Genomic DNA, 27,129 nt, shown 5'->3' on the forward strand with positions numbered 1-27,129 from the left:
AAAATTTCACACATACAGTGTGATATTTATGTTCATACAGTATTTGTTCTTGTCCATATATTTTCTAATTTCAGTCCCATTACTCACTCCAGATGAGATCACGTACATTTATCCACGATGTCACAATAAATCTTTATAGTAATAGTGAAGAATAGGATCCAATAACAATGTCTAAGCTGTTCTCATTCATAGATCGAGTAATGTTCGCTATTACGTTTCAGGCATTTTTGAACTTATAGTAATGGAATATTATTCAATTATATGTTTACTTTAGTCTTTAATAAAGTATGTATATATTCAAACAAAATCTAAAATATACCTCATATATTTTTCTTAATTATTAATTTTAACCAAGTTGACCAAACCAAACCAAGTAACTAAGGGTATTCGTATGATATTTTTGTCTTCATATTTAAATGGGCTAACAGAATAGTGTAGGACAACACACCATTTACAAAAATCAGTAAACAAAGTCTTTCAATAATTAAGGACGTTTCCTTACTCCAATTAGTTAATAAAATATAACACGCAAGTAACTTCCGTTAACCATCATCCTCCTTAATCAACAACTAATATTTAAACCATGTGCCAAAATCCGATATTAGATTAAATAATAAAATAATAACTATTAAAAAACTGATTTATTATAATTGATTATTGTGAAAGTTTTGAAGTAATTTAATAATGTATATATTGTAATTATAATTTTTGTAATCATATAACTATATACCGTAAAGTTTTAAAATTATGTTTTACTACATTAATATAGTTCATTACATTAATAAAGTTCAAAATAAAAAATTATATAATTCAAACCCAAGGAATTGACCAATACGGCTGAAAGTCTGGAAATGTCCCGAAAAAAAAAATATTAATGATAAATCAAGCCGTTTTCAAAGGTTTGTGTTATATATCAAAATTTCTATTTATTAGATCTATAGGCCCTTGCAGAGTTGAGAGTCAGCATATTAAGTAGACCCAGTATTTTTTACGATTTCTTATTTTTTATTGCGTATTATTATACATTGGCAACTGTTTAACATTTAACGTTATATTGTTTCTCTCGAATTATATTCCTCATAATTTAATTATTTATGAAACACACTTCTTTTCAATAAAACGTTACCTAAGGATGCTTTAACAATTACTTTCTGAATTGTACGTGAACAAGTAAGACCGATAATCTTCCAAACTAGAATATTCAACGAATATTTTAAAATATCACTTCACATTTAAAAATTTTTTTTTATGGTTTTAGGTGAAAAAACAGCGAAAGTGGTTGATGTATTTTATTCAAAGCATTGTTTATCGATAGCCGTTACTTTTTCCCATCTTTCAGGCAATTTACGGATTCCATCTCAAAAGAGGGATATATTTTTTGAGACTATAGACACTTTTCTTGTATCTTCGTAAGATGCAAGGTAGTAATCAGAAGGAGCAAGATCTGGACAATAAGGCAGGTGGGATAGAGCCTCCGATTTTAATATACTTTCATCGGTTTTGCATGTGGTCGAGCGTTGTCATGCAAATGGACACCACCTCATAAGCGTTGATTATGAGGTGACAATTAAGTTATCGTAATGGATCTACTTTTCACCACTAATAGCAATACGAGATCTTTCGAATTTTGTTGTTAAAGTAGCATTTCACACATGACCAAAGGCCTTTCAATGTCTCCTGACTTCAATTCATACGGCACAAAATATCCAAACTTTTGAATCGCTCTCATGTTTGTCAAGTGATTGGAAATGGCTTATTGTATTACTCCTAACAATTCTGCATATTCTCTTTGCGTTTTACACGAATCCATTTCAAGGAATGCCTTCAAATCCTCATCTTCAAATGCTTTTGTCTGTCCAGAACGCTCTTTGTCGTCTGTATTAAAATCAAAACTTTTAAAACGTTTACACAGCATTCGACGACCTAGTAAAAAGTAAAACTTCCCCCAAATGTGAATTACTCGGTACAAATTCAGACCTTATCCGCGCACTGAAAAAAATGTTTGTTCACACTTCGAGGAAATGACACATACTGAGAAGTGTTGCCATGATGTGAACGTAAGGTTGGTTAGAAATATACCCAATGCAATTTAATACACAATAACACCACCTGTTGTAAATCCTTTAAAATTAATTTATAATGAAACGAACTAACTATTGTCTCCAGCAAAATAAAAGGGAGGGAAAACATATTCTTTCATTCATTTAATACTGCATATTAAAGATATTTGTTAACTAAAAATATAGTTTAAACGGTAAAATTAATGTTACTGAAAAAGTGTAATATTTATGTCTTCCAACAAGGAATAAAACTAAAGTAAAATTAATATTAACCAAAATAATAAATTCCAAACACAGTTCCTCGGCTCCACAATATTAAACCGAGCTCACCCCGCCCTGTTTAAACAGCGGGCGTGCTCCAGTGACAAGTGATTTATACAAATAGCGGGTAGCATTGCAAAAATTTATTTGCCACTTCAAGTGAACAAATCGTGCGGTAATTACAAAAAAATTTACCGCCCACGCTTTGACTTCATGAAATGTAGTTTAATTATTTTTATCGTCGTTTAGCACAAGACGAGAGGGATGATAAAGCGGTTCGGTTTGACGTTTACCGAAAGTTGCGGGGTCGAATTCTCCTAACTATGCGTAATGAAAAAGATTAAATTATGTCAATAAAGCATTTACGTCAGATAGTACGTCACTATTAAAATTGATTAAAAGAAAAACAATTTCGTAAATGTGGGATAACATATTTATTTACTTTTACTCTTAATATACTAGTAAAATCATGCTACTGTGATCAAAAAAGTAAGCCTTTTAATTTAGTTCGTCACAAATTTCGTCAAGAGAATGTCTTTGAATATATATTTATATCAATGTTGTGTCTAATCTTCGAAACAGTTACTCAATTCGATTTCTGGAATGGTAAATTCGCTTCTAAAGTGCAAATAGGCTTATTCTATTTCAACCTCCTCAATTGATTCAATGAATTCGAAACGGCTTTACGATTTTTTGAACTAACGGAATAGGTCATAACTTAGTGTTGTTAATAAAGCTTATAACTGTTACTGATGAGCTTCACATTCTTGTTTTACGATTCAAAAAAATCATTTGTTGCTGAACGGGCATAAACAACTCTTGTTAAGAACTAATTCTATAACCTCCAAAGCTAAGGAAAAAGCATCTAAAAAATAAATTAGCATTAGGTTTTTTATTACGAGGTTTTCCTTAGTATTTTGTTACGCCAGCGAAAAACTCCATAATAAGTAGCACTATAGAAATTCGAAAGCAGTTGATGCAGTTATGATGGAACTCTGATAAATTCCCTTGAACCCAAATCTTGCAAATGCAATTACTCTATAAAAGTAGATACGAACTAGGAAAGCATTACCAATACCACAATTCAACAGTATGGTCAGTAGATGCCTAGAAAGGCTCTACAGAAGAATTGTTATAGCAAAACTGTAATAATAAAATAATGTCTAATGCATCTGATTTCAAAATATGCATATTGGTAACGCATGCATATAAGTTTTTTTTATAACATCTTTATTAAATACGTTTAGTAAAATCTTAATTTACAATTAATTTATTACTACTTTTCCTACTTACTTGGATTAATTAACAAGCAAGTCGAGTGCGAGAAAATACATCAGTATGTATTCCTCAATTCAATATAAGTTAAAACATAAAAATTAATTTGAAAGAACTAGTAGTACATACAAGGAACTAAGGGTAGGCCATTTTAAAAGTAAATTGACAAACATTGACTTTTAGATCCTTGATTGAAAAATAAATAGAAAAATAAATGAATTCATACCATGTACCCACACAAAAATCTCCAGTAGTACAGTGAACAATATAGTATACAAGCATCTAAAAGTAATACCAATACTATTAATTTAGTACATTCAAAGCAATACTACGCGAGAATATATATATATATATATATATATATATATATATATATAGTATATATTTTGGTATTCTTCTTAATGCAGAGTGCAATTGAAAAAAAGTTGAAACAAAATATTGAAACTAAAAATTCAAAAGCAAAATTTTAATATGTACGTATCCCTACAATACCAATCCTCACAATTTCATTATTTTTATTCTTTAATTTTACCATGAGAAAATAATTTTAAGATATCATAAAAAGTGGATTCAGTGCATTTTGCATGAATGATAAATACTTTTATCTTTTATATATAATATTATCAACAAAACCATTTTTGTTACAGTGGTCATTTCAAAAAAAGTATTTGTGTGTACTTTTATCTAAAATATCTAATATAACTAGATTACTGTATAAGATATTTATTAAAAACTTAATACAAGGTATAACGCATTTATTCATTAAGCGACATTGTTTTAAGAAAAATTGAGAGTTGTAAGATAAAATAGTATCAAAATAGATTATGTTATATAAATATATTTTTTAAATTTTTATTTGTAAATATAAATAGCAAGTTTACTCCAATTAGTTTATTAGTTTCTTTGCAGAGCATATATTTTTAAGTCGAAATACAAAACATAGTAAGAGTAATTAATATAATATTAGAAGCAAAAAATCTATATTTAAATATACGTATGTGTATAAAATTAAAAATAAGCTTCAGTAAATATTTTAACAAAACAACGTAACATAAGCGCAGTTCGGAATTAAATGTAAATTTTTGTAAAGTTTCCTTTCATTGGCGTTTTTATGATTCTTAAACCCTTTCAACAACCCCCAAAAAATTAAAAGTATTCCAATTATAAAACAGATGTAGTTTTAATATTTTCAAAGTATGGTTTCTAGATATAAAATAGAGATCCTCATATGTTTAACCTAACGTTAAATCAACTGTATTGAACAAAATTATATATTGGTTGAAGACTCTAAATAAACAGGTAACTTGAACTAATTATAATAGACTAATGTCTAACAAAATACGAAATTAAACGAGCTTAAATTATGTTTTTCGAAACACTTCGAATATACCTAAATTGATAAGTAAAACAAATTTTAGTTGGAATTATAAAGAAGTGAAACAATGTAGTAACGGTGAAGTATTCTGACTCAAAATTAATAAATTAATAACTTGTTTTAAAGCAAAGAAGTGATAAGTGGTAAGTAAATATAACCAACAACTCTGTATTCCCTCTTAGGTTATTTTAGTATATATCATGAGGTAAATAAAAAAAATTAAAACTACATCAAACAATTTAAAGTTACCTGTCCTGCGAGCGTTTACTCAAACATTCCTCTATCATTGTAATATAATATAAATAGACTGGATCCCTTTGAGAGAAAACTCATACAGACGCCATTGCCTTCCTCGCAAATACCACTTACTAACGTGTCTGTGTTTGTTTGTTCTCTCTATTTGATGGTTGTGCCCTCGACGCTTCCAAAAATCTCCAGGTGCTCAAGGTATTAGATTGTTAGTTTTTTCTCTATTTCCATCTCTTTTTTGCCTTCGCTCTATCTCGCTTACTTTTTTCGCCCGTCTATTTTCACGTCAAACAATTTAGCACATTATATTGTTGTCGAATACAAAGCGTATTCGGAAAATAGAAAAATGTGACGGCAGCTCACCGCAACTGAAAAAAGTTACACGAAACCCTACCAAACGAACGGCGTTTATTTACCAAACCGTTGTAATTGTGAGTTCGTTTGGGACTGTTTCCTTTTAACCGTAATTGGCTAATTCCCCAGCGCATACAAAAACAAGTCTTATATCTTGTCGGTTCTATCGGTCATGTCAAAATTATTTACATTAGTATTCTCCAGATGTCTAATAAAGTGCTCACAGTAAAATAGTAAGGAGATGTTACAGCAAATTACCTAAATAGCAAAAAAAATGTTATAAATACTATGGTTACGGTTTAATGGTTAATTGTTACAGAAAATTTATTTTATATAAAAAATAAACAACAAAGAACTAAATCAATATGCTTGGAATAATTTATCTGAGAATAACAAATCGCTCAGAATGTTGAACTGTTTGAACCAAGCCGCCTTAATGATATGTCAAAGGTATCTCGTTTTTACTCGAGCAACATGACTTCAAGCGTTGTTATGTAGCAGTATGAGCTTTTCTTATCAAATAAATGGTCAATCAAATCTATTCAAGTTTTTTGCTCAGTTTGCCCAATATTTTAAAGTTTTAAAGAATTTTTTGTCAAGCCTAATTTTGAACAATCGGTACAATGTATTTTATTCAAAATATTGTCCATCGATATCCCTTACTTTTTGCAGCTTTCAGGCAATTTACGGACTCTATCTCAAAAGAACGATGTATCTGTTGAGGGTGTCAACGAATTGCCGAATTTTGATGTTTTTTACCAGTTTTGCGACATGTAGTCAAGCATTATAATGCTAATAAATAAGGATACTAAAGAAAAACAGTGTTGTGTCTTTGCTCGTATTCCGCGCAATGTTCAAATGCAGCAGTTTTAGTCGATAGCGACTTCATCGAAAAATACCTTCAAATTCTTGTCTTCAAAATTTTTTTGGCTGTCCAGAATTCATATGTTAAAACCGATGGAGTATGGTTGCAATAAGCTTCGGTCGCCTTTTTCATCAATTTAACGCAAAATAGTAATGCAAATGAACAAATACTATTTACTCGATATAAATTCAGTCATTTTCAACGTTCTAATACTGAATAGTTTTCTTATAAAATAACAAAACATTCCTTTCATACCTACCAGACAGGTAACATTCTTAGAGAGGAGAACATTCTATAAGTGGATGTCTTGTTTTGGCGCCGATCTAAATAGGTTATTCGACATTTATACTTAACATAGTATGTTTAGGATTCCCGCAAATTTTATAACCGTACAATCTATAAAAAACATGTGTTCATCTGTTGTCCTATACGTTGTCTTATCATCACATCAGCTTTGCGGGTTTTGCAACTCTCCCATTTGGCACAAACTCTTGGAAGTATACATTTGAGTCAATTAACTAAGCTGCAAACAGCTCTCTTTGCATTTACGTTGGACCTATATCCAACTGAGATTGTAATTCCGCCGATATCCAACCGAGATTAAATGTTTAAACTTTCAGAAGCCTAAAAATATTTCCCTTGGAATGTATTCTTAATGAAAAAGTATAAGAAGTTTAATATTAAGACTGATGAATCGGGACCATGCAGCAGCACTGACATTTTGAGTGCTTAAAAACCTTTGAATTGATTTGTGGGACCAGTTATTTTTATATCCTGTGAAAATATCATATACTTGATGCCCCAATATCCAAATAAATCATATGTTTTAACAGAATTGTTTTAACACTTGAATCTCTTTATCAAACGATGGTATTATCAATTGTTGAATTAAGCTCACTAATTTACTATTATTACACTAAAATAGTAAGAATTGGATCCAAAATATTGATAAACTGACAATTTTATTTCATGAACAAAATCATGGAAAGTATAAAAATACTATAAATTTATAACATTTTGACTATTTTTCGTTGGACCGATTAAATCAATCGAATTATTTAAGAACTATTTAACTATTTAATGTTCCTATTTACGACTAGTATCACTTTATCTAATATGGGGAATTTTTTACGACGTTTTACGTGAAAATAGATCTCTTTGCTTAACCACTATTTTATCATCTGCACTGCTGTTCATGTTTATAATCAGTAAAACAAGGTTTGTTCTTTATTGAGACATTTCTATTTTGAATTTATGCATGTTCATTATTAAAATATCTCATTTTTGTTGCTACGGTCAACACCGAAATATATGTTTGTAAATGTGTACCCACCCCACGCTGACATCCTATATTTATAACACTGCATGGTGCATATTATAGTGAAAATTACCCTTTGTATACAATTCCAGACAATTGCTTTCAATTTTTATTTAATCAGGGTAAATTTTACTGGAGTAGTTTGGACGTAATAACCCTTATTGCTTTTAGTGGATATGGATGTATTTGTTCTGTTTAATGTATGTACTAGTATATAAAATAAAACTATCCATTTCCATGATAAATGCGTTTTCCTATAATCTATTATCCACACGTAATTGTCTGTCGTGATATAGACAAAGTAGTTGTATAACGTAAGTCCTGTACATAACCAATTCTTTTGTAAAAAGTTTTTATTTACATGTAAAAACTGTTAATATCATCCATAATAGATCAACCAGAGAAAGACTTAGACACTATCACCATCCAGACTTATAAACACTAATATTTCTTACAGAATACAATTCTTTTTATACATTTTAGGATTAGATTTTTCTAAATATAGAGGAACTAGAAATATGAAGATATAATTCGTTTTAACATAATTATTCAAAACATCTAATCCTGAAATTCTATTTATAGACTTAGATATAATACTATATACGTGGATGTACTGATGATTAATTTTTTTCGTATTAATTTCGTTTAATATATATATATATATATATATATATATATATATATATATATATATATATATATATATATATTAAAAATATCTATATACGACATCACCAATGCAACCACCTTATGTAAACAATCAGAAAAAAGAAACAAAATTTCATTGACCCTCTAGTTGGAACCTGCTTTTATGGAACGAGCTTTTTTGCTATTTAAATTATCCAGATTTTTGATAGAGTAAGTTTACAATCAATTTCACTAGATGAAACTGTAGCGATTTAGGTTTTAATTTCACCGATATAGTTCGGGTTTGATATTGGAAGCTTCAAATGATGTTTGTGTTTTCCCAGACTATGGCAGCCACTAAGCGAAACGCAGGATTAACGTCGGCGGTTCCTAGAGCCACGTTGAATGATGAAGAATTGGTAAGTTTAGTAAGTTTTGTTATTATTCAATTTTATTAATCTGTAATACGCATACACTGTATTATTTTTTACACAGAACCAGTTAATTAATTTATTATTGTTATAAAATAATAACAATTCACTGGTTGATTATTATCGTTCTTTTATTATTCTATGTCATAACTACAAAAGCTGTGGGCCAGTTTTGAAACACGACAAAACAAGTTTGACATCCAAATATCAACTTAGAACCTGTTTCAATTGGTTTATTGCACTTAATTACAATTTAAATGTACTAGACTATAAGCCAAATAATTTGTAGCTATGAAAACAAATAATTCCGCTTTATTCTGGTCATATTTTGGGCGTATTCAATTTTTTTTTGTTCTGGCCTAAAACCAGGCCGTGGAATGAATGACGCATACCCAGTTGCGGATACTTGCCCTGGAGTAACAAGTTGGACCGAGTTATGTGGGACTGCCTCTGTGCTTACGAATACACTAAACCGAAACCGCTTCACAGTTGACCTCTGTGGGTCGCTACTGCTACTGCATTAAATTTGGGGATATGGCACCCTCTAATCTGGCAGACGTTATTGGGCACGAGGACCCGGTGAATTAACACATAGTGAAACTAACTATTGATTCGCGAACTCGGGGCAAAAGGTATGACTGCGGCGACGGACAAGGTCGTTTCAGCCTGGAAAAGGGGGAGGTTAGCGGTGACGCAGTGCTAAGCTCCCAGCATGTCGACTAGTTCGCAAACAAGCACGTTTTCAGAAGAACTTGAACTGAGTTGTTGTTTGTGGAATGATTGAGATATGGAGTGCTTGATTTCTGGAGTGTCAGTTTCCCTATGAATTTGATTATTTCTGACAATCCATAGAGAGTTTAAGATTCTCCTGTGGAGCTTATTTTGGAAAATTTGAAGCCATTTCACCTGATTGGATGTAACAAACTTGAAGTAGACATTAGATCCGTAGAGAAGTACGGACCGAATTAACATTTTGTAAAATAAGCATTTGATGGAGACAGGAAGCCTGCTATCCCCAAACCTTCCTGGATAGTTTTCTGTATTTGGGAATGCCAACCGAACCGTCGGGCGAATTGGAGATGTTGGTACGTTAAGGAGCATATTCAAATGCAAACAAGACCTTAATACATTGACACTTCAAAATTTAAATTAGACCTTGAAACTCGAATATTTCTAAATATCCTCATTACTAAATATCCTCATTTACCTGCTCATTATGTCGTCTGGACAAGTTTTGGCTCCAATAAAATGATTTGTGACTATCAAGCAGGTGGAGATAACCTTTTATTATGATAATAATCCTTTTATAATTCACTAAACTTCAATATTTTTACCCAAATGTCCGTAATATTAGGTCAGTATGTTTAATTGTATTACAATTTTCACTTAAAAAAAACATTAGTAGAGGTTGGTAAAATATATATTAATCGAAATATTATTTTTGAAACCAATCCTTCTTCCATAGTTTTGTGAAACTTCTTCCCATCTTTCTGGTGATATCGCAATACCGTGACGAATGAACTATCTTGACCTGGCAGCAATCCAATCTCGCCAATTTCGCACTATCAACAGAGCCATGCTACATCGACTGAACAAGTGGAAATCAGAAGGTGCTACATCTGCAACAAACTATCTTTCACCCTTTCAACTTTTTCAACATTTATCCGAAAGTTGTCATACATCAGGATAACTTTGCGTCTATTATGCACTTTATTGCCCCTTGTTGAAATAATACGTCGTTCAGTTCTTTGTAGTATGAACAACAAGACTTTATGGCCATGAATGTTCCACTTTCCGTTACACCAGTGCCGACGTGGATGGTTCTTCTGACCGAACCCATGACTTTTTGCGCTTAGTATTGTTGAAATAAATTTCCACCGCCAATTATAATGCGCTAAAGAAATTTTGTCTTTTTACCTGGCATGCAATGAAACCGTCTTATTGAAACGCTTCGTCACTTCGTAGCTATTGTTCCTCATTTTAAATCTTTCCTGTGACATGTAAGCATCTGGAAATAGTTGATTCAACAATTTCTAATATATCTGAAAGGATTTTGAGATCTTAAGGAGGGTTCTGGTCCAGCAACCAACCTTATTTGGACCTCCAAGGAGTGCTTTCTCATTAACATCAAAATTATCACTTTTAAATAGATTATCAATATAGGTATAACCACCTAATATATAAGCAGTAGAGTAATTTGATAAACTTTGGTTGTTCCAAAGTCCAAGGTAGGGAAAATACACCCTAAAATACTCCAAACTCCAGCAGAGTATTATTATTATTATTGTTATGTATAGTTAGTATTAGAGAAAGTTTGAGTTTCAAAAAGTAGGCAAAATTTCAAAAAAGTTCCTGATATACGGATTTCTTCAAATCATCTGTAACATAACAAATGAACGATGTATTCAAAATTCCTCTATAACAATTTCATAGCCGGCTTGGTGGCGCAGTGGTAAAAGAGACAGGACGGTTCTGCTGTTGTTGCAATAGTCACGGGTTCGAATCCTGCTGAGGCATAGTGGTTATGTTTGTGATTGCATAAAATTTGTAATTATCCTTACGCAAGAGTGCAAAATTACGCCAGTAACCAAGCTGGGTAAGACCGGGGTTCTCGAAAGATCTCCAAAGTTGGTCACTCGCCAGTTGGTAGGCTTAATGCCGACGAATGTGCTTTGGAGCCCATGTTAAATTGTAGGTCCAGTGACTATATAATCCAAGAGGTTAACGTGACTAAAATCCATATACATACATATTACTATTCCAAGCTGCAATCAATAAATCAGAGCTATAACTGCTAGTCTTAGTAATTCAATCTATTAGACAGTAGTGCTATCATATTACACATACACACAAGGTCCTAATAATGTTTGATTGCACACTAGATTCTATTGTTACAATATAGGTTTATATAAGACTTTTTAAATTCGTAAAATAGATAATTGAAATAAGTGTCAATGCATTTCAAAAAAACCACGGTGTCGTAAAGATCTCAAATTTACAATATAAATGCCAATTACCTAGATTGTGAGGAGAAAAACCGACACGATATGAAACTGAGAATGTATCCTATTTACAATAATTTCCTCCAGTATATCTAGCCCAACGGTCCTCAAAGTACATGTAGTAAATTCCATTTAAACATAACGTTCCAAACTACTGGCGTATTATCTTTTATTGTATCTATCGATTTCGAATTGTGTTCCGTTGGGCTATAATTTCCGTCCAGGGGATTAGAAAAAATTCTTCGTCGATATGTACGATAGTCCTAGACAATTATAGCACAACTGCTCAAAAGATTGGATATGATTTTATTATACAGGCTTTACTGATACAGGTTTATTATACAGGTAGTATAATTTAACTTGGTTCATTTATATATACATATATATAAATATATATATATATATATATATATATATATATATATATATATATATATATATATATATATATTAAAATCTTCTTTTTACCAACTAAAATTTATCTGTACTAAACCTGTGGTGTAACGTGGACTCCGACCCACAATCATCAACAATAAAACTATCGACTGACCACTGGCCAACTTAGAAACTATTCCGATCTGATGTGTAATACACGTCTGGTATTACACAGCTTGGTTACTGACGTGAATAAAATGTTTTATGAATAAAATAAACGTTTTTATTCTCGCAAATTTCTTATTGTCGGAAAATATTTATACTCTTGCCTATGAATAATAAGAAGTTCGAACCCGCAACTATTGCAAGAGTAGGACGGTTTTGTTACATTGATCACTGTGTCCACCAAAGTCGACTAACGAGTTATTCTGGAATAATAGAACCCTATGTTTTATTATTTATGTTCCTCATGAAACTACATCTAAATTGGCTTAAAGTTTTTGGTGTCTTATAGATTGCTGTTCAGATATGTCACTTTTTATTTTCCCATGTGGTCAACGTTATAGTGGAGTAAAAATCACTCCATCATTATTCCTCTCAATGCCATTGTTCTATAACAATCTCCCATTAAGGTTTCCTTAATGAACCTACCGTATAATTAAAAAGCAATCGGTGTTCATTAACTATCGATTTAGTTATTAATTTGAGCATAAGTTTCATTATTCCACTCAAAACCTAAAAGGAATAAAATATATACTTGGAAATATGTATGGTATGTGGAAAGTAACTTATACACCTTACTGAAGGTTTTTTAATTTATGTTTAACAAATTAATCAATAAATATTCGTTACTGTTCGTTATTGCTCCTATTTCTTAGATTAATATTAGTTCAAATAGAGATGTCGCTAGAATTCACACATTTTCATATTTTATAGCATCACTTTTACATTATATAAGGTGTCTCTAGTTTTACTATACTTATAGCTATAGCTAAATAGTTTTTCAAAATAACTGATAACTATTATTACTATAATTATTTATATAATGATAAATGAACTCATAATATCGTTAGAGTTTCTATCATCAGTTCTTTTCATACTTAATTTAAAAAGAATTCTTTTTATATAACAGATTCCCATAAATTCTTGTCAGTCAATAATATATTTTAATACTAATTTTATTATCAGATTATAGAAAAGTGTCCCTTTCAATTGATTTCAAGTTGATCTTATAATATGATTGTGTAGTACACATTACCACATTAAAATATCCACTTTTACATCTCCCCAGTCAGTAGTTAAACCAATTTTAACTATGAACTTCATCGGCATTTTCTTTTAATTAGTAGTGTATAGCTTTTTCGCTTTTATTTATACTTAAAATAACTAAAGGTACGAGGAAAATTTGATAAATCAGTAACTTTTTAAATTTTAATGGTGAGATATTGAGCAAACTGCATCAATTAGTTTATGTTTGACAGGCATTGACAGACAAAACAAGTAAACAACCTCTAGAGTTTTACCAAAAATAGAAAGGTAATTTTAATGTACTGATGTATTATTTTTTGCTCAAAAAAAAGACAGCGGTGAAGCCAACAAAAGGCTTGGTAAATACTATGAAGACTCTGCACCATCAATTTCATGAGTTTTATTGTGGTCGCACCAGCATAAGTTATACTGATTATTCGGGAAAATTTTGATATGAAAAATCTCCCTGTTTTGTACGAATCAGATGTTTATTTAAAGCAAATAGACCACATTTGGGTAAAAAAAGCCATTGTTCTATCAAGACGATGGACAGTTATATAAATATGTAATTACCATGGGAAAAATCCATAAAATGAACTACAAACTTCTATCCGATCCAATATGTGGTCCAGATTTCACCCCCGTAACTATAAATTGTTTCCAAATCAGAAGAAATGGCTGAATGGTAAGAGACTCTAGCCCAATGAAAAAGTCATCACTGATATAAATACCTATTTTGAAGAACTTGAGAAAACGTAACATTTGGAAGGACTTAGAAAATTTGAAAAACTGTGGACTAAATGTATTGAGATAAAAGAATGGAGAAGATGTTGAGAAGTAAAAAACTTTTTTTGCCAATTTATCTAACTATCATCGTAATTCACTATATATTCACGCATACATTTTCCTATTGTTGACATAACCAGTTTAAGTAGTATAAGTTTTCATTGTAATTACTGAAGTAATGATAACTTAAAGTATATTTAATGAGTTTTCATTTTTTATTTAACATTTTACACATTTCCCCCTCTCTCTATCTCTATATATCATGAATTATAACAATTATTCTAAGAGTGTTTATTTCCTAGAAAATGCACGTGTATAAGAAGACTCTGCAGGCCCTGATCTACCCCATAAGCTGCACTACTCCACACAACTTCGTGCCCTGGACTGCCACGTCTCCCACCTACTGTTACGAATGCGAGGGGTTACTTTGGGGCATCGCAAGACAGGGAGTCCGCTGTACCGAATGCGGCGTCAAGTGTCACGAGAAATGCAAAGACCTCCTTAATGCTGATTGTCTTCAAAGTAAGTAATGCAGAATATTCTATTCGAACCGAGATAATTTGAATATTGGTTTGATGTCCGTATTACGGGATGTGTATCAGTAACGTCAATAGTATCAGAATGTGTTAGCACAGGGAATATCAATCGATCGAAGAATATTGTTCACTGTTATTTTAAATATATTAATTTAATTTACAGTAGTATGTTATTTCTCTATTATTGTGCTCTTCTTCAATACTAATATGTTTATATCTTTTTTTTAGCGGCTATTTTGGTTTCTACTGGTATTATATTAAAAATTAATTAGTTTGTCTTAGGTTTTAAGATATAGGTGTCCATTATCGCTAGAAATGATACTCAACAGTACCTAAAACATAAAATAACACAAACCTACATAAACTGAAATAAATAATACTCTACATTATTATTAACGATATAGATACCGCATGATTTTAGATAACCAAGTCTAGTGCTTTTTTTTTCAATAAAATATAATAGATGTAACTATTGCATGTTAGTTTTGTAATAAGTATTTCATTTTTAAGTTATATTTATAAGAAGTAGCCTCTTTTATTCTAAACTTTACAATTCAACAGATATGTTTGTTTGTTTTTAGTGTTAACACCTAAAAAACATAAAAAAAAAGTTATTTTTGCTTTGTTTACACTAATTTTACATTTTATGCTCTAAAAAAAATTTCTTAGTATTACTTAGTGATTTTTATCTCTTGTAACTTAATTAGTTTAATTTCGACGACTAAGCTATTAGCAAATTGTCTTTCATTGTGTTGAAAATGTTCGAATTGTACTGGTACTTTAAAAATATAGAATATAGAATCTATTAATAGATTTAACTCATCAATGAAAATATTGAAGTAATTAAAATCAACACAACAATTTAAACAATGCCGCTTAATAATTTTAAAATTTTCCACTAAACTATTGCTATATTTAAACACTAAATGGTAAACTCCAACACACCTCCAATAGAAATAACGAATCTACTCTATAAACAATAGAACTGGCAATATCGTCAATCTATACGAACGTAGGACTAAAGAAGTCTATTTTAGTTGTTTTGGTCGTGTAATGTAACTCAAGCTATGTCTAATATCATACTCTATACGCATAATATTCTTGATAATGGATAATGGGGAACATAGTTTTGACTTAGCATGTGAATTTATAGATAAAGAAAGGATCAAACACTAAAAGGTAAAGTTTATCTTTAAACATTACCGTAGTCATAAGATAATGAAATATAAATAAACATTTATTTAAATCATATTCTAACACTGCAAGGTATCAATGAAAATAAAAACTTGAAAACGGATTTACGAGTATATCAGTAAATGACGATTTGGTCAATTTTAGTAAATTACAAGACCTTGTATACAGAGTTTTTCAAATCGCGCTAATTTTTAACGCCGAGCATCCATTGCTACCTTAGTAATAAAGAATGATAACTAACAGCAGTTCAAATACTTGTGATCAGTAATACAGAAAAAAGAGGCATCTACAGCCGAATTAATAAGCCGAATCAACCAAATTGCAGTAGCTTTTGGTTCTCTAAAATGGTTCGTATAGCAGAGAAGAAGTATTGCAACAAGACTAAAATCCGCCTCTTTCAGGCACTTATTTTGCCAATTATTTTGCGTGGCTCTACAGCTTGTGGTCTATTTCAGTTTGACATATGTAAGTCTGAGGTCTTTTAAATGCGATACTTTGCTTAAGGTAAATTCTGCATGTTTCTCTCCGAAAACATATTAAAAAGTCCTTGAAAGTCATGCGACAATCAGAGCACATTTGGGGAATAAATTCAAATATGCAAGTTACAAAGCTTTGATATATCTTTCGGTGAAATAAATGACACCGCGGTCAGCTCCGAAAAAGCAATGGATCAAGATTATCGAAAACCATTTGAAAATAGGAAACTGGAATTGTTCTGGGCCAGAATAGCACCAACAACAGCGTATTGGTTGGAACCAATAATGGGATAATAATACGCGTTCTGTACCTAGGAAAACGTTACGTTAGTTTGAGAGGCTGAAACCATCAAACTTGGTATTATATTTTGAAGAGAAAAATTTTAGCACCTTCGATGAAGCTCACTTTCATTTAAAATGTTTCGTAAAAGAACGACATTGTCTATATTGTGTTGTAGAGGACCACATTTCGTCAAAAATAATTGGAATCACAAATCATAATTAAGAGTTATAATCGGACATTTTGCTTTAAAGACCCTCCACTCCAAACAATTGTTGATATTTATCATTGGAACGATTGTTACCAATATGTGAAAAATCCTTAGATTTCATCATCCATTCTGACTTTTAGATCAATCTTCAGATAACTTGATGTTAATGAATTAATTCAATACATCGTAAATAAACTCCATATCGATAGTAAAAAATGAACTACTTATCAAAAACTACTTATTATGCAAATTAACTGTTTTAGTTATACTAACAATTAAAACCAACTTACTTACCTCAATTGTTGAGGAGAAGAATTGTCATTCAAAATTCAAACCAGTGAAAAATACAACAAAGACCAACAATCCCACTCACTTTAGTAACCATATTAAGTTAGATCAAATGTCTTCTCGGATGGTCTGTAAGTTGGTCATTAATTCGATAGCCTTAATACCGACGACCATGATTCGGAGCCCACGTTGAAGAGTATGTCCAATCCAGGAAACATTTAGTTGATAAAGATGAGACTCTGATATATGGCAATTAAAATATAATCTTAAATAATCATGTAAGAACTACAACAAAATATTCAGCATGAAACGGAAAATATAAAAATGACTAAGAATCGAACTTTCAAAAAAAAAATAATGCATAAAAATATTTAATATTGAACAATGTTCACTATGTATGTATACAGTATATAGTATTTACTCAAACGCCAGGTTATATTCAAGTAAAATTTACACTTTATGAAAAATTCAAAATTCATAAATACAAACAACTGAACATATAGTATTATTGGAATTTGAAAAATAATATACAAATCTACATCTAAAATAATTGGATAGGTTTTTAAGGTTTAAACGAAATAAATTAAACTGGACGATAGTAGCTATGATGTTTGGTTCACAGATATATTTTATGACCCTTTATGTCATTTTCAAAATTGTATTATATGTATTGTGTTACATGTTTATTTAGCATTATTTTAGCATATGACTGAAGAATATATTTATATTTATGATTTATTACATCATTATTCTTTTATAATCTAACTGGTAAATTAATTCTTATATTAATTATCAATATTTTGCGTTATCTAGATTTCAAGTATGATGTTAACTGCAAAGATATATTTTTCCTGTTGTAGTCTTCTTGAATTATTCAATCCTCCTTTATATTAAATAGAACTTTATTCCAATATATTAACGGGATAATTAAAGAAAACTTCAACTTGTTTAATCTTTGTTCCTTAATATTTTTAAAACAAAGGAACTTTATTATTATAGCAACAAAAACGACATTTTAATTTTATAAAGCAAGTATGCATATTAACAGGCTAAAACAAACAGTCTCTCAGAAATATAAGAAAATATCTGTACAAAAACTACTAATAATAAATAGACAAACTAAAACTGAAATTTTGAAAAATAAATGAAAATTCCTTCAAGGCTTGTGCTATATTGGTTTGCTAGGAAAAAAATAACGGCATTATGGATGAATTTGAGAGGTCGGTTCCGTAAACCTAGCCAAACCATTTACATTTAAAAAGTTTTAAAAACATATGCATTTCAAAACTGCAAAATCTAAATTATAATAGGATATATCAACTAAATTATTTCAAATCACACGGTGCAGTAGGAAAGAATACAAGAGATATAAACATCGACTAGGTATACTGAATTGGAAGATAACATAAAGAAACTGTATTAAATTATAAAACATATTATACACCTAACACTTTTTCTAGCCAAGACCATGTACTTTTCATACAAATCTATATACTCTTTCATACATTATTTTCTTGCTGAATCATTAGTTTTTTCTGTAGTTTCCCTTTTTAATATTTAAGTTGCTATTAGTTAGTGTATGTAGTTAATAATTGATGTACAATAAATTATTTTAACTTGATGATGTAATGTAAGTGTTTAATAAGTAGTAAAAATCTTTCTTAAAACTTTCTGATTATCTCAATCTACTACTACAATATTTTTATTTCTATTTTCCTTTTTAAAATAATTACCATAGGTGATTATAGGTGACAATTAAAATCTAAATTCTATATGCTTTGAACAAAACGAGTATTCGAGGTAGAACCTCGATTTCTGTGAAGCGCGATTGATAAAAGTAACTAAAATCGCGAATGCAAGCTACAGTTTTAAACTAACGTGTTTTCTTTGTAATTATCACGGTCACATCGCGTTTTTTATGATTTTTTTCTAAACTATAATGGCTTTTCGAGGTTCGTCGTTTGACTGAGTTATTGGTCTATTCCGCCGCCTGCCCATTTTCCCCGATTTCCCGATCAAACATCTATGTCGAACGAAAATCGGTTCGTTTTTTCCGCGGTCGTCGAAAAAATAACGGTGATTTGAATGGCACCGACCAAAACGAATTCCAATTAGAACGCGGTACTCGTCAAGGGTTAGGGAGAAAAAGGACAAAGATAATGAAATTTCTGGAATATTTGCCTTCTTTTTGGTTATTTTAACGTAGGTTAAATGACATTTTTAAAACTCGACCGAAATCAATTAACTACCTGCTTGAATATTTAGTATACAATTTTGTAGGTGATGGCGAAATATCCTTCGGAAATATTTCATTTAGTTCAATAACAAATATTTTTTCTACTTCTTCTTGTATTCAATATTAAAACTAATCTCATAGATCAACCCTTAGTTTATTTGTAAAAATTATTAATTTAAAAATTTTTTGGCAGAATTGCTACCGAATTTACAAACATAAAACTGCATAGCTGCGTACAGACCGGGCCAACGAACGCCAACGAATAGGTTTGTTAAGATATATTTAATTCTTTTTGAACAGATTAACGACGGCAAACGAAGGCTTGTTGGCATTCGCTTGCAATCCGTAGAGTGTAGGTAAAATTAAAATGAATTAATGGAATCGACGAATGCGGTATTGACGATCGGTATATACTCTATAATAGCCGCCGCCGTTGAAAAATATGGATTTACGCCCAACGAAGGTGTTCTCCTAACAACAAATGCAATATATACGCATATAGTAACATAGAGTCAACTCAATAGGGGTCTCTGGCGAAGATTTTTGCTTTGTCCAACATCCATATGAGGTGATATCGGCTCATTTTGATTGACTAATTTAAATCTACATGATGGGCACCTCTAAAAAATATTTCGCTGTGAAGACATTTGACTGGATCTTTGATAAGGCTTGGCACGCAGGTGCGGCACGTTTAATTGACCAAAATCACCATGTAGTGTACAATTAAAAAGTTTTAAATTTACAGTTTTTAAAGATATTTGACAAAAATATGTTATATTAGCGACGTGACAATATCGCGGGATAAAATAAAAGATAGCTCAAAGACCTACTAACAGTATAATAAAATAATTTTTTAGGGCATAAGATATTGCCTTGACTCGTTTGTTCGTATAGGAACATCCGGTATTAAAGTTATAGAGTCATCCCCTGTTTGTATAGAATGTAATTTATCTAAAGGGCCCTCATGTTCACCTTCTTCACAATTTTCTAAAAGAGAATGAGAAGAAAAAAAATAACTTATGAAGAGCGCTTCAAATGATTTCTGCCGATTGATACGTGCCGAAGGATGTATATTCCTGAATCCATGAGTTCTAATAGATCCAAAAAAAATTCCAAACTATCTTGGTTAAGTAGCCTTAAGCCAATGTATTTATTCGGGTGATTACACAATTTTTTTCTTTAATGAAATGAACCCCTCAAGGTAGTTATTAAATTTACTAGTTAACTAGTCACCAAGTCACTTTACACCAAGTTTCCTCGTGTTCAACGAATGCTTGAATTTCGGCTAATCCTCTCTTAGTTAATAGGTTTGCATTCAGGAACGATGATTTTATTAGAGTTGTAACTATTAATCCAATAAGAAAAGTATATAGCCGTTTGCATAGCTTCTTTCGGAAGAGGATTATTTTCTAAAATTAAAAAATAAATATTTGATATTTATATTTATATATATGAATGAACTTACCCCAACTTACACCAACAAAATATGCTGTAACGATCATAAATTTCTTTGATACTTAATCCAATCGGTTTGGGATCGTTAACATTATCAACCATTTTTTAATGACACCTAACTACCAAATTTCGGACAAAAATGATTCTGCATTTCTTTACTATTTGTGCATCCGGGTACAGAACACTTCCTAGATCGGGAATTCACTTTACTTGTTATACTACCCATTTATATATGCTAATATACTAACAATTTGTCCTCTAAACGTTATAACAATCTAAACGCAATGGCGCTCAGAATAAAAAAACAATAAAAATAAAACGCACCATAGAAACGAACTGGGCCAATCAGATCCCGTCGCGGCTCTTAGCATAGCGATTTAAACAAGTAATAAGTTAGAAGTAGCGGCATCTAGATATTGTATGTTCTAAGTTAAATATATATTTCTCCATGTATGTACGCTTCATTGAAGGCCAACGAATGTCACAACGAAGCTCACTCGTTGGCGTTTGTTGCCCCGGTCTGTACGCAGCATAAGACCGATTTGTTCACGGCGCTTTGGTATAACAATTATTTCTGTAACTTTTCATCATCCGAGTAAACTTTTCAGTCTAAAGGCTACGTTAAATAACCAATCTCTAATAGTTATGTCGTATCCATGTGCATTCTTCGGATTCAAACTTTTCTGGTCTCCTTGCTTAAATATTTTGGGATTCTGTAATATTTTCAGATTTTAAGATCTATGTTTTTGGTAGTGAATATATAATTAGACAGCTTATTTATACGTATTACCTCTGATCTGTTATCCGTTCTTTTACAGTAGTGATATTAATTCCTTTGCTGTTGGATTTCTGGTCTAGTTTTATTGTTGAATATAGTATTGTATGTGGAATTTCCAGTGTGTTGCCACCTACTTCTAACATCTCTAAATTCTTTAACCAGTTATTTAATCAAATGTATAGTCACTTTTATGATTCAATTTTAACTTCTTCTCGTAGTAGTTCAATGAACATAAATCATAATAAAACTACCAAATAATATCATACTAACAATTATAAACCATATTCAATGGTTATTGAATGAAATTATTCTACAACCCCACATTTTTATCATATATTGTACAAAACCTCTCGGGTAATAGAGTTTCTGTAAAGTTTGCACACAGGAGTATGTACAAATTAAAACATTTCTATATAGTCGATGATTGATGAAACTATACTTTCTTAAGGGCATTCAAATTGTATCCACAAATCCCACAATAATCCAAAAGTGTTCACTAATCTGCCGAGATCATCTAATTCCAAGTTGCTGAAACTGGTCTATTATAACCTCTGATTTTGAATCATATGATATAGTTCCAACATACTGCATATATGAAACAACAATAATAAGTATATAACACCTCCATCTATCTATATAGAAGGCAGGACATAGAAGAAGATATAAACACTTAATGATTAATTTTTGAAGGAAAATAAATTAAAATTGCATGTATTTATACACCAAGAAAAGTTACCATTTATAAAAAATTCTTCAATTTGGACATATGGCGATATTGGAATTTGTAAAATGAAATACATGTGTGTATCTAATAAAATACACAAAATATCTAAACAAATATTATTTAACATAATAGTTAAATATCAAAATGTGGATTGTTGGCAAGAGACAAGATCTTTGTTATACGGATATATTTTATATCACTTTGTGTCATTAAATATTTCAAATTTCTATGTATTATTTTAACCTATGACTGCAGATCACAATTATATTTATATTTATATTTTATTGCATTTTTTTTCTTTTAATTATGTAAGTGATAATTGAATTATTATATAAATTATTAATATTTTCAATTATCTACAATTAAGACATGGTATTTTTTCTTATATAAGTTTTTATAACAAAAAATTAATTAAGTTTTTAAATGAATTACTTCACATTTGATAAATTCATCATGTGAAATCACTATTTGAAACAATTCAATATAATTTTTGTATAAAAATTACGATGCTATTATTTAAAAATAGGTGTTTAAGAACAAAAACAATCAGCCATTCTTAATAATCCTAAAATATCAACAATCATTTTTCCATTAATCAACATTTCATCGCAAAAATGGCGCGAAATTGAAACCTTAGCGTAAATTGTGGAATACCCGATATAAATACTGAAACTGAAATCGATTGGCATTTAATTAAGAAGCACTTTCCACTTTCGTGGGATATCCATAGATTTTCATCCCAAAAGTGAATGTTCCATTCAAAATCGACGTATTAGAACGGAGGGAAATGAGGATGAAAATTAAATTCCGAAAATATTCGATATTAATTTTGTGGTTGTTTCACTGAGGCCTATCCGAGCTTTACATTTATTCGGTTTATGATCCTGTAGATTATTTATTGCTATCTCTCGTTTAATCCCGGTTGTTTTAAAATACTCGTCTGAGCACAAAAAATGTTTGTTTAGTGAGTTGGGAAACATTTTTTTTTGCTTTTATGAGTTTTCAAATACAAATCACAATCAATAATATATTATTTGCCACTTTTGTGCTAAAACCATAATTCTGTTAATGCAAAACTTCTAAGCTTCTGGATATTATAACCAAAAAAAAAACGTAATAAAAGTAATAAAAAATAAAAGTAAACCAAGGAATTTAAGCTAGCTTGATACCATTAAAAAGGTTTTGCAAGTGCCAAAAAATTTTAATCGGGAGAAGCAATGTCCGGGCTGTATAGCTGTATGCATCGAATACAAATTTCCCGCCAAACTGTCGCAATTTTTGTCAACTCACTAAAGATGTGTGTAATCAACTATTAACGCAATAGACTTTTTTTTTTTTGTTAATATTAGACAGTAGAATTAAAAGTGTGCCATAATTCTAACAACTCATAGTTGACAATTTCCTCCCAATGTGGATACCTAACACTTAAAATATGACGCAGGCCTTCCATATAAAAGTATGATCATTCCCATACGAGATCCATTTTTCACCTGGCTAGAAACGATGCCCAAATCCTTTCACGTGGAAGGAAACGTCCTTATGCGGAATTCAAGTACTAAGTTTCTTTTTATATCCAGATGTATGCAAATGGTTCAAATCCGTTTCATTACCGATATTTAGTTCCGATGTGATGTGGTAAAATGAAATATGTCAGCCTACCTTGTCATTATTGAGAATTTAATCAACTTTTTCAATGATTGAGCGGTTAATCTTCTAAATGTATAGATTGAAAACATGTAAACCAACGTTCACACTGACAATTACTTAAAACACCAGTCAATTCTTCATGGTGCTACGCTATATTGCATTCTATTAAGAACTAAGAAGAAGAATCAGAACACGATATTCCGATATCTCCATTTTTAAAACGTAATAACGTTTGACTGAATAAACGAATGACACTACCTTTATATCTTTATTGTTCTATGAAGTCAATAATTATAATCATAAAAGGATTTATAAAAGATGTTATTGCTAAGCTTCAATAATATTTACCTAATGTGAGGTTAAAATACCAATAAAAGGTTATTCGCCCATTTAGAGAGAAACAAATGCAGTACTGTTTTATAAAGAAAGCATTACATTAAAATAAATATCACTTGCTTTAGTGACATTTAAAGTTGATCTCTTCAGTATAGATCATAAAGCCATCTAAATGAATGAAGTATGAATTACTGACTAAAAATCTCAGTAAAAACTTATTGGTATTTGTCAAACCTGCAAAAGCAAATGTCCATCCGAAAAATATAGAAAAACATTTTAAATTCACATATATATATCTTAGTAATAATAAACTCAAAATAAGTATTTGGGAAAAAGCTGTTAATTTTGTAAATGTGTAGCAGAGCACATGGTTTTATGCATGGTTAGCGAAACTGTTACACCCATTCTTTAGAGCACAGCAATTAACTATAAAAACAAATACTTCTTTGCATTATAATGAACAACCACATTTTAAAATTGGTAAAATATATAATATGTCAGGAGTTAAGACCGAGGTCATCATTCCTCTGCTTCAGCATGCAATAGTTTTAAGCGTATAATAAAACGGATAGTAATAATAGAATTGTCACCTTCTAGTGATATTATTCTCATTATACTCCCTATAGAGTTCTTCTTAATTCGGTCTGATATTAATTTTTTAGGGAGGAAAATTAACAAGAAAACATGTTTCACTTAATGTCTTTCTTTGTGTTGTTTTAAATTATCATATATCAATTCAACTTTGTTGGTTTTAGCTATTAACCTTATTTTTTCTTCAAATTTGATCAACTTTGAAGCAGCACAAGCAGACAATATAAAATCTTTAGAATTTCATAATTTAGTATTTAATATATCAAAAAGCAAATAAGTAGAAATACCAAGGAAAAATGATATTATAAACATATAGTGATTTGTGTGATATAGTTTTATATTTTCAATCTCACAAATAACTTCAAATACTCGTATTTCATAGTTATTGAGCTTGAGCATAGGATATCCAAGATGAAACTGAAATCATTGATAAAACGGTTAACATGAAGAAGTTCTAGTGAATCAATTAAATACTTTCAGAGTTTTGTATAAAGCTAAATATGTAAAAGTAGTTAGAGCATCCGTCACCAATACATAAGACACAGAATCGACTCAATATTGCAATTAGTCAAACAAGAATACTAGTTGGCACATAAAACCTAACCTCAAAATTAGTCCATTATATTTTAGGCTATGTTAACAATTATTTAAGCCCATAAACCTTAAGATGGTATAAAATTAGAGTAAAATAATAGTAATTATAATGTATGTATATAATGGATAAGCTTTTATTATTCATTACTGCCTTTTTATTACAGGAGCCGCGGAGAAAAGTTCAAAGCACGGAGCCGAAGACAAAGCCAATAGCATCATCACCGCCATGAAGGAGCGGATGAAGCAACGCGAACGAGAAAAACCAGAAATCTTCGAGCTGATCAGGTATGGTAGCTGAGCATTTATTTTGTTCGTATTATTCGCCGTCCAAACCGGTCTTGAGAGGGCCGCCTTTTTTGTCCTCAGCTTCGTTTAAATGGAAATCAGAAACTGAAAATGGCACAATACCGATGAAGTACGGCGTGCAACCAACCGGTTCCGATATATATTTTTTCCTCGTCTCGAACGGTTAGCATCTCTAGTTTTGTTTACGGAGCGGCTTTTGTTTCGTTTATCTTTTTTTTTTTCTCTTTGTGTCAATGGTGGAGTTGATTTTCGTCGGTAATTGGACACCGAGTGGTATTATTGGGGAAATATTTTTGGGAAAAATCCGTCAACTTGATTCAAAATGCTCTTAAAACGGTAAATAAAATACGCACTCTAGGCCTTATAAACGTTATATCGAAAATATTTTCATTTACATAAATATTTGTTAACACTATTTTTTGCAAAATTTATAAATTATATTCCAGTAAAAAGAAACAGCATTTTCATTTAAATTTAAAATAAATGCGTTTTTAAATGCTAATTTTTGCTAATACTTACTAATGTATTATGTGTGTATTATATGGAACTTTGCGATAAATTATTGCTGTTTTGTTATTTATTTTTGGACGCCAGGAGAAGATAATACTAATGAATAAAAAGGATGATAAAGCAATTCCTAGATTAAGTAACTGATTGTATGCCTCAGTAATGTGAGTTGGTGCATTATTTTCATAGAAAATTTTTTTTTCCTCTTGTAAATTGGGTCTTGTTTACAAATTCTTACAGTCAATTAACTAACTGCCTAAGTAACTGCAATCTATGTTTATTGTTTTACGAATGTAAAGATATGACAAAAATTACCTTCAAACCCTAAAAAACTAATTTTGATTCATAGTCCCGATGATAGACCCAAATCTCTTTCATAATGATGAAATGAAATATAATCATTTTTATGCTTTCTAAAACGCTACAAATACTACATTTATATGTATTTTTGTTGCTTTGTTGACACCCTTGTGCACACAATTGTGTATATACATAGCTTTACCTAATATATTGGTCACTTTACCTGAAGTAATACATGTACCTGCTTCTACTAATTCTCTATCCATTCATCGACGATCTTTCAAAATAATAGAAAACAATATTTCTTCCTAGTGGTGATACAGTTTCTCAATTACACATGAATTTGTCTTCTAGGCTTGTACGGGCACTTACAGATAAAAAGAAGTGGGTCAATGTTTAGTTTTACCAGATGTCCAGATGGAAAGTCATTACTGGTTTTTTTTC

The 27,129-nt window shown here is 30.6% G+C and overlaps 1 protein-coding gene across 4 annotated transcripts in view; it reads left to right on the forward strand.

Annotated features, from left to right (window-relative positions):
• unc-13 (protein unc13 homolog) overlaps positions 1-27,129 on the forward strand; it is a 271,585-nt gene that overhangs the window by 162,248 nt on the left and 82,208 nt on the right. For all 4 annotated transcript variants that reach the window (XM_076403193.1, XM_076403196.1, XM_076403194.1 and 1 more), the window contains exons 7-9: positions 8,729-8,803; positions 14,529-14,748; positions 25,737-25,857. In XM_076403193.1, the coding sequence (XP_076259308.1) occupies positions 8,729-8,803; positions 14,529-14,748; positions 25,737-25,857 (416 nt within the window). The remainder of the gene's footprint in view (positions 1-8,728; positions 8,804-14,528; positions 14,749-25,736; positions 25,858-27,129) is intronic.

This window comes from Rhynchophorus ferrugineus, unplaced genomic scaffold (genome assembly GCF_030347505.1).
Source record: "Rhynchophorus ferrugineus isolate W39M unplaced genomic scaffold, kcgeb_rfMv2 rfM4, whole genome shotgun sequence".
Lineage (NCBI taxonomy): Eukaryota > Metazoa > Arthropoda > Insecta > Coleoptera > Curculionidae > Rhynchophorus > Rhynchophorus ferrugineus.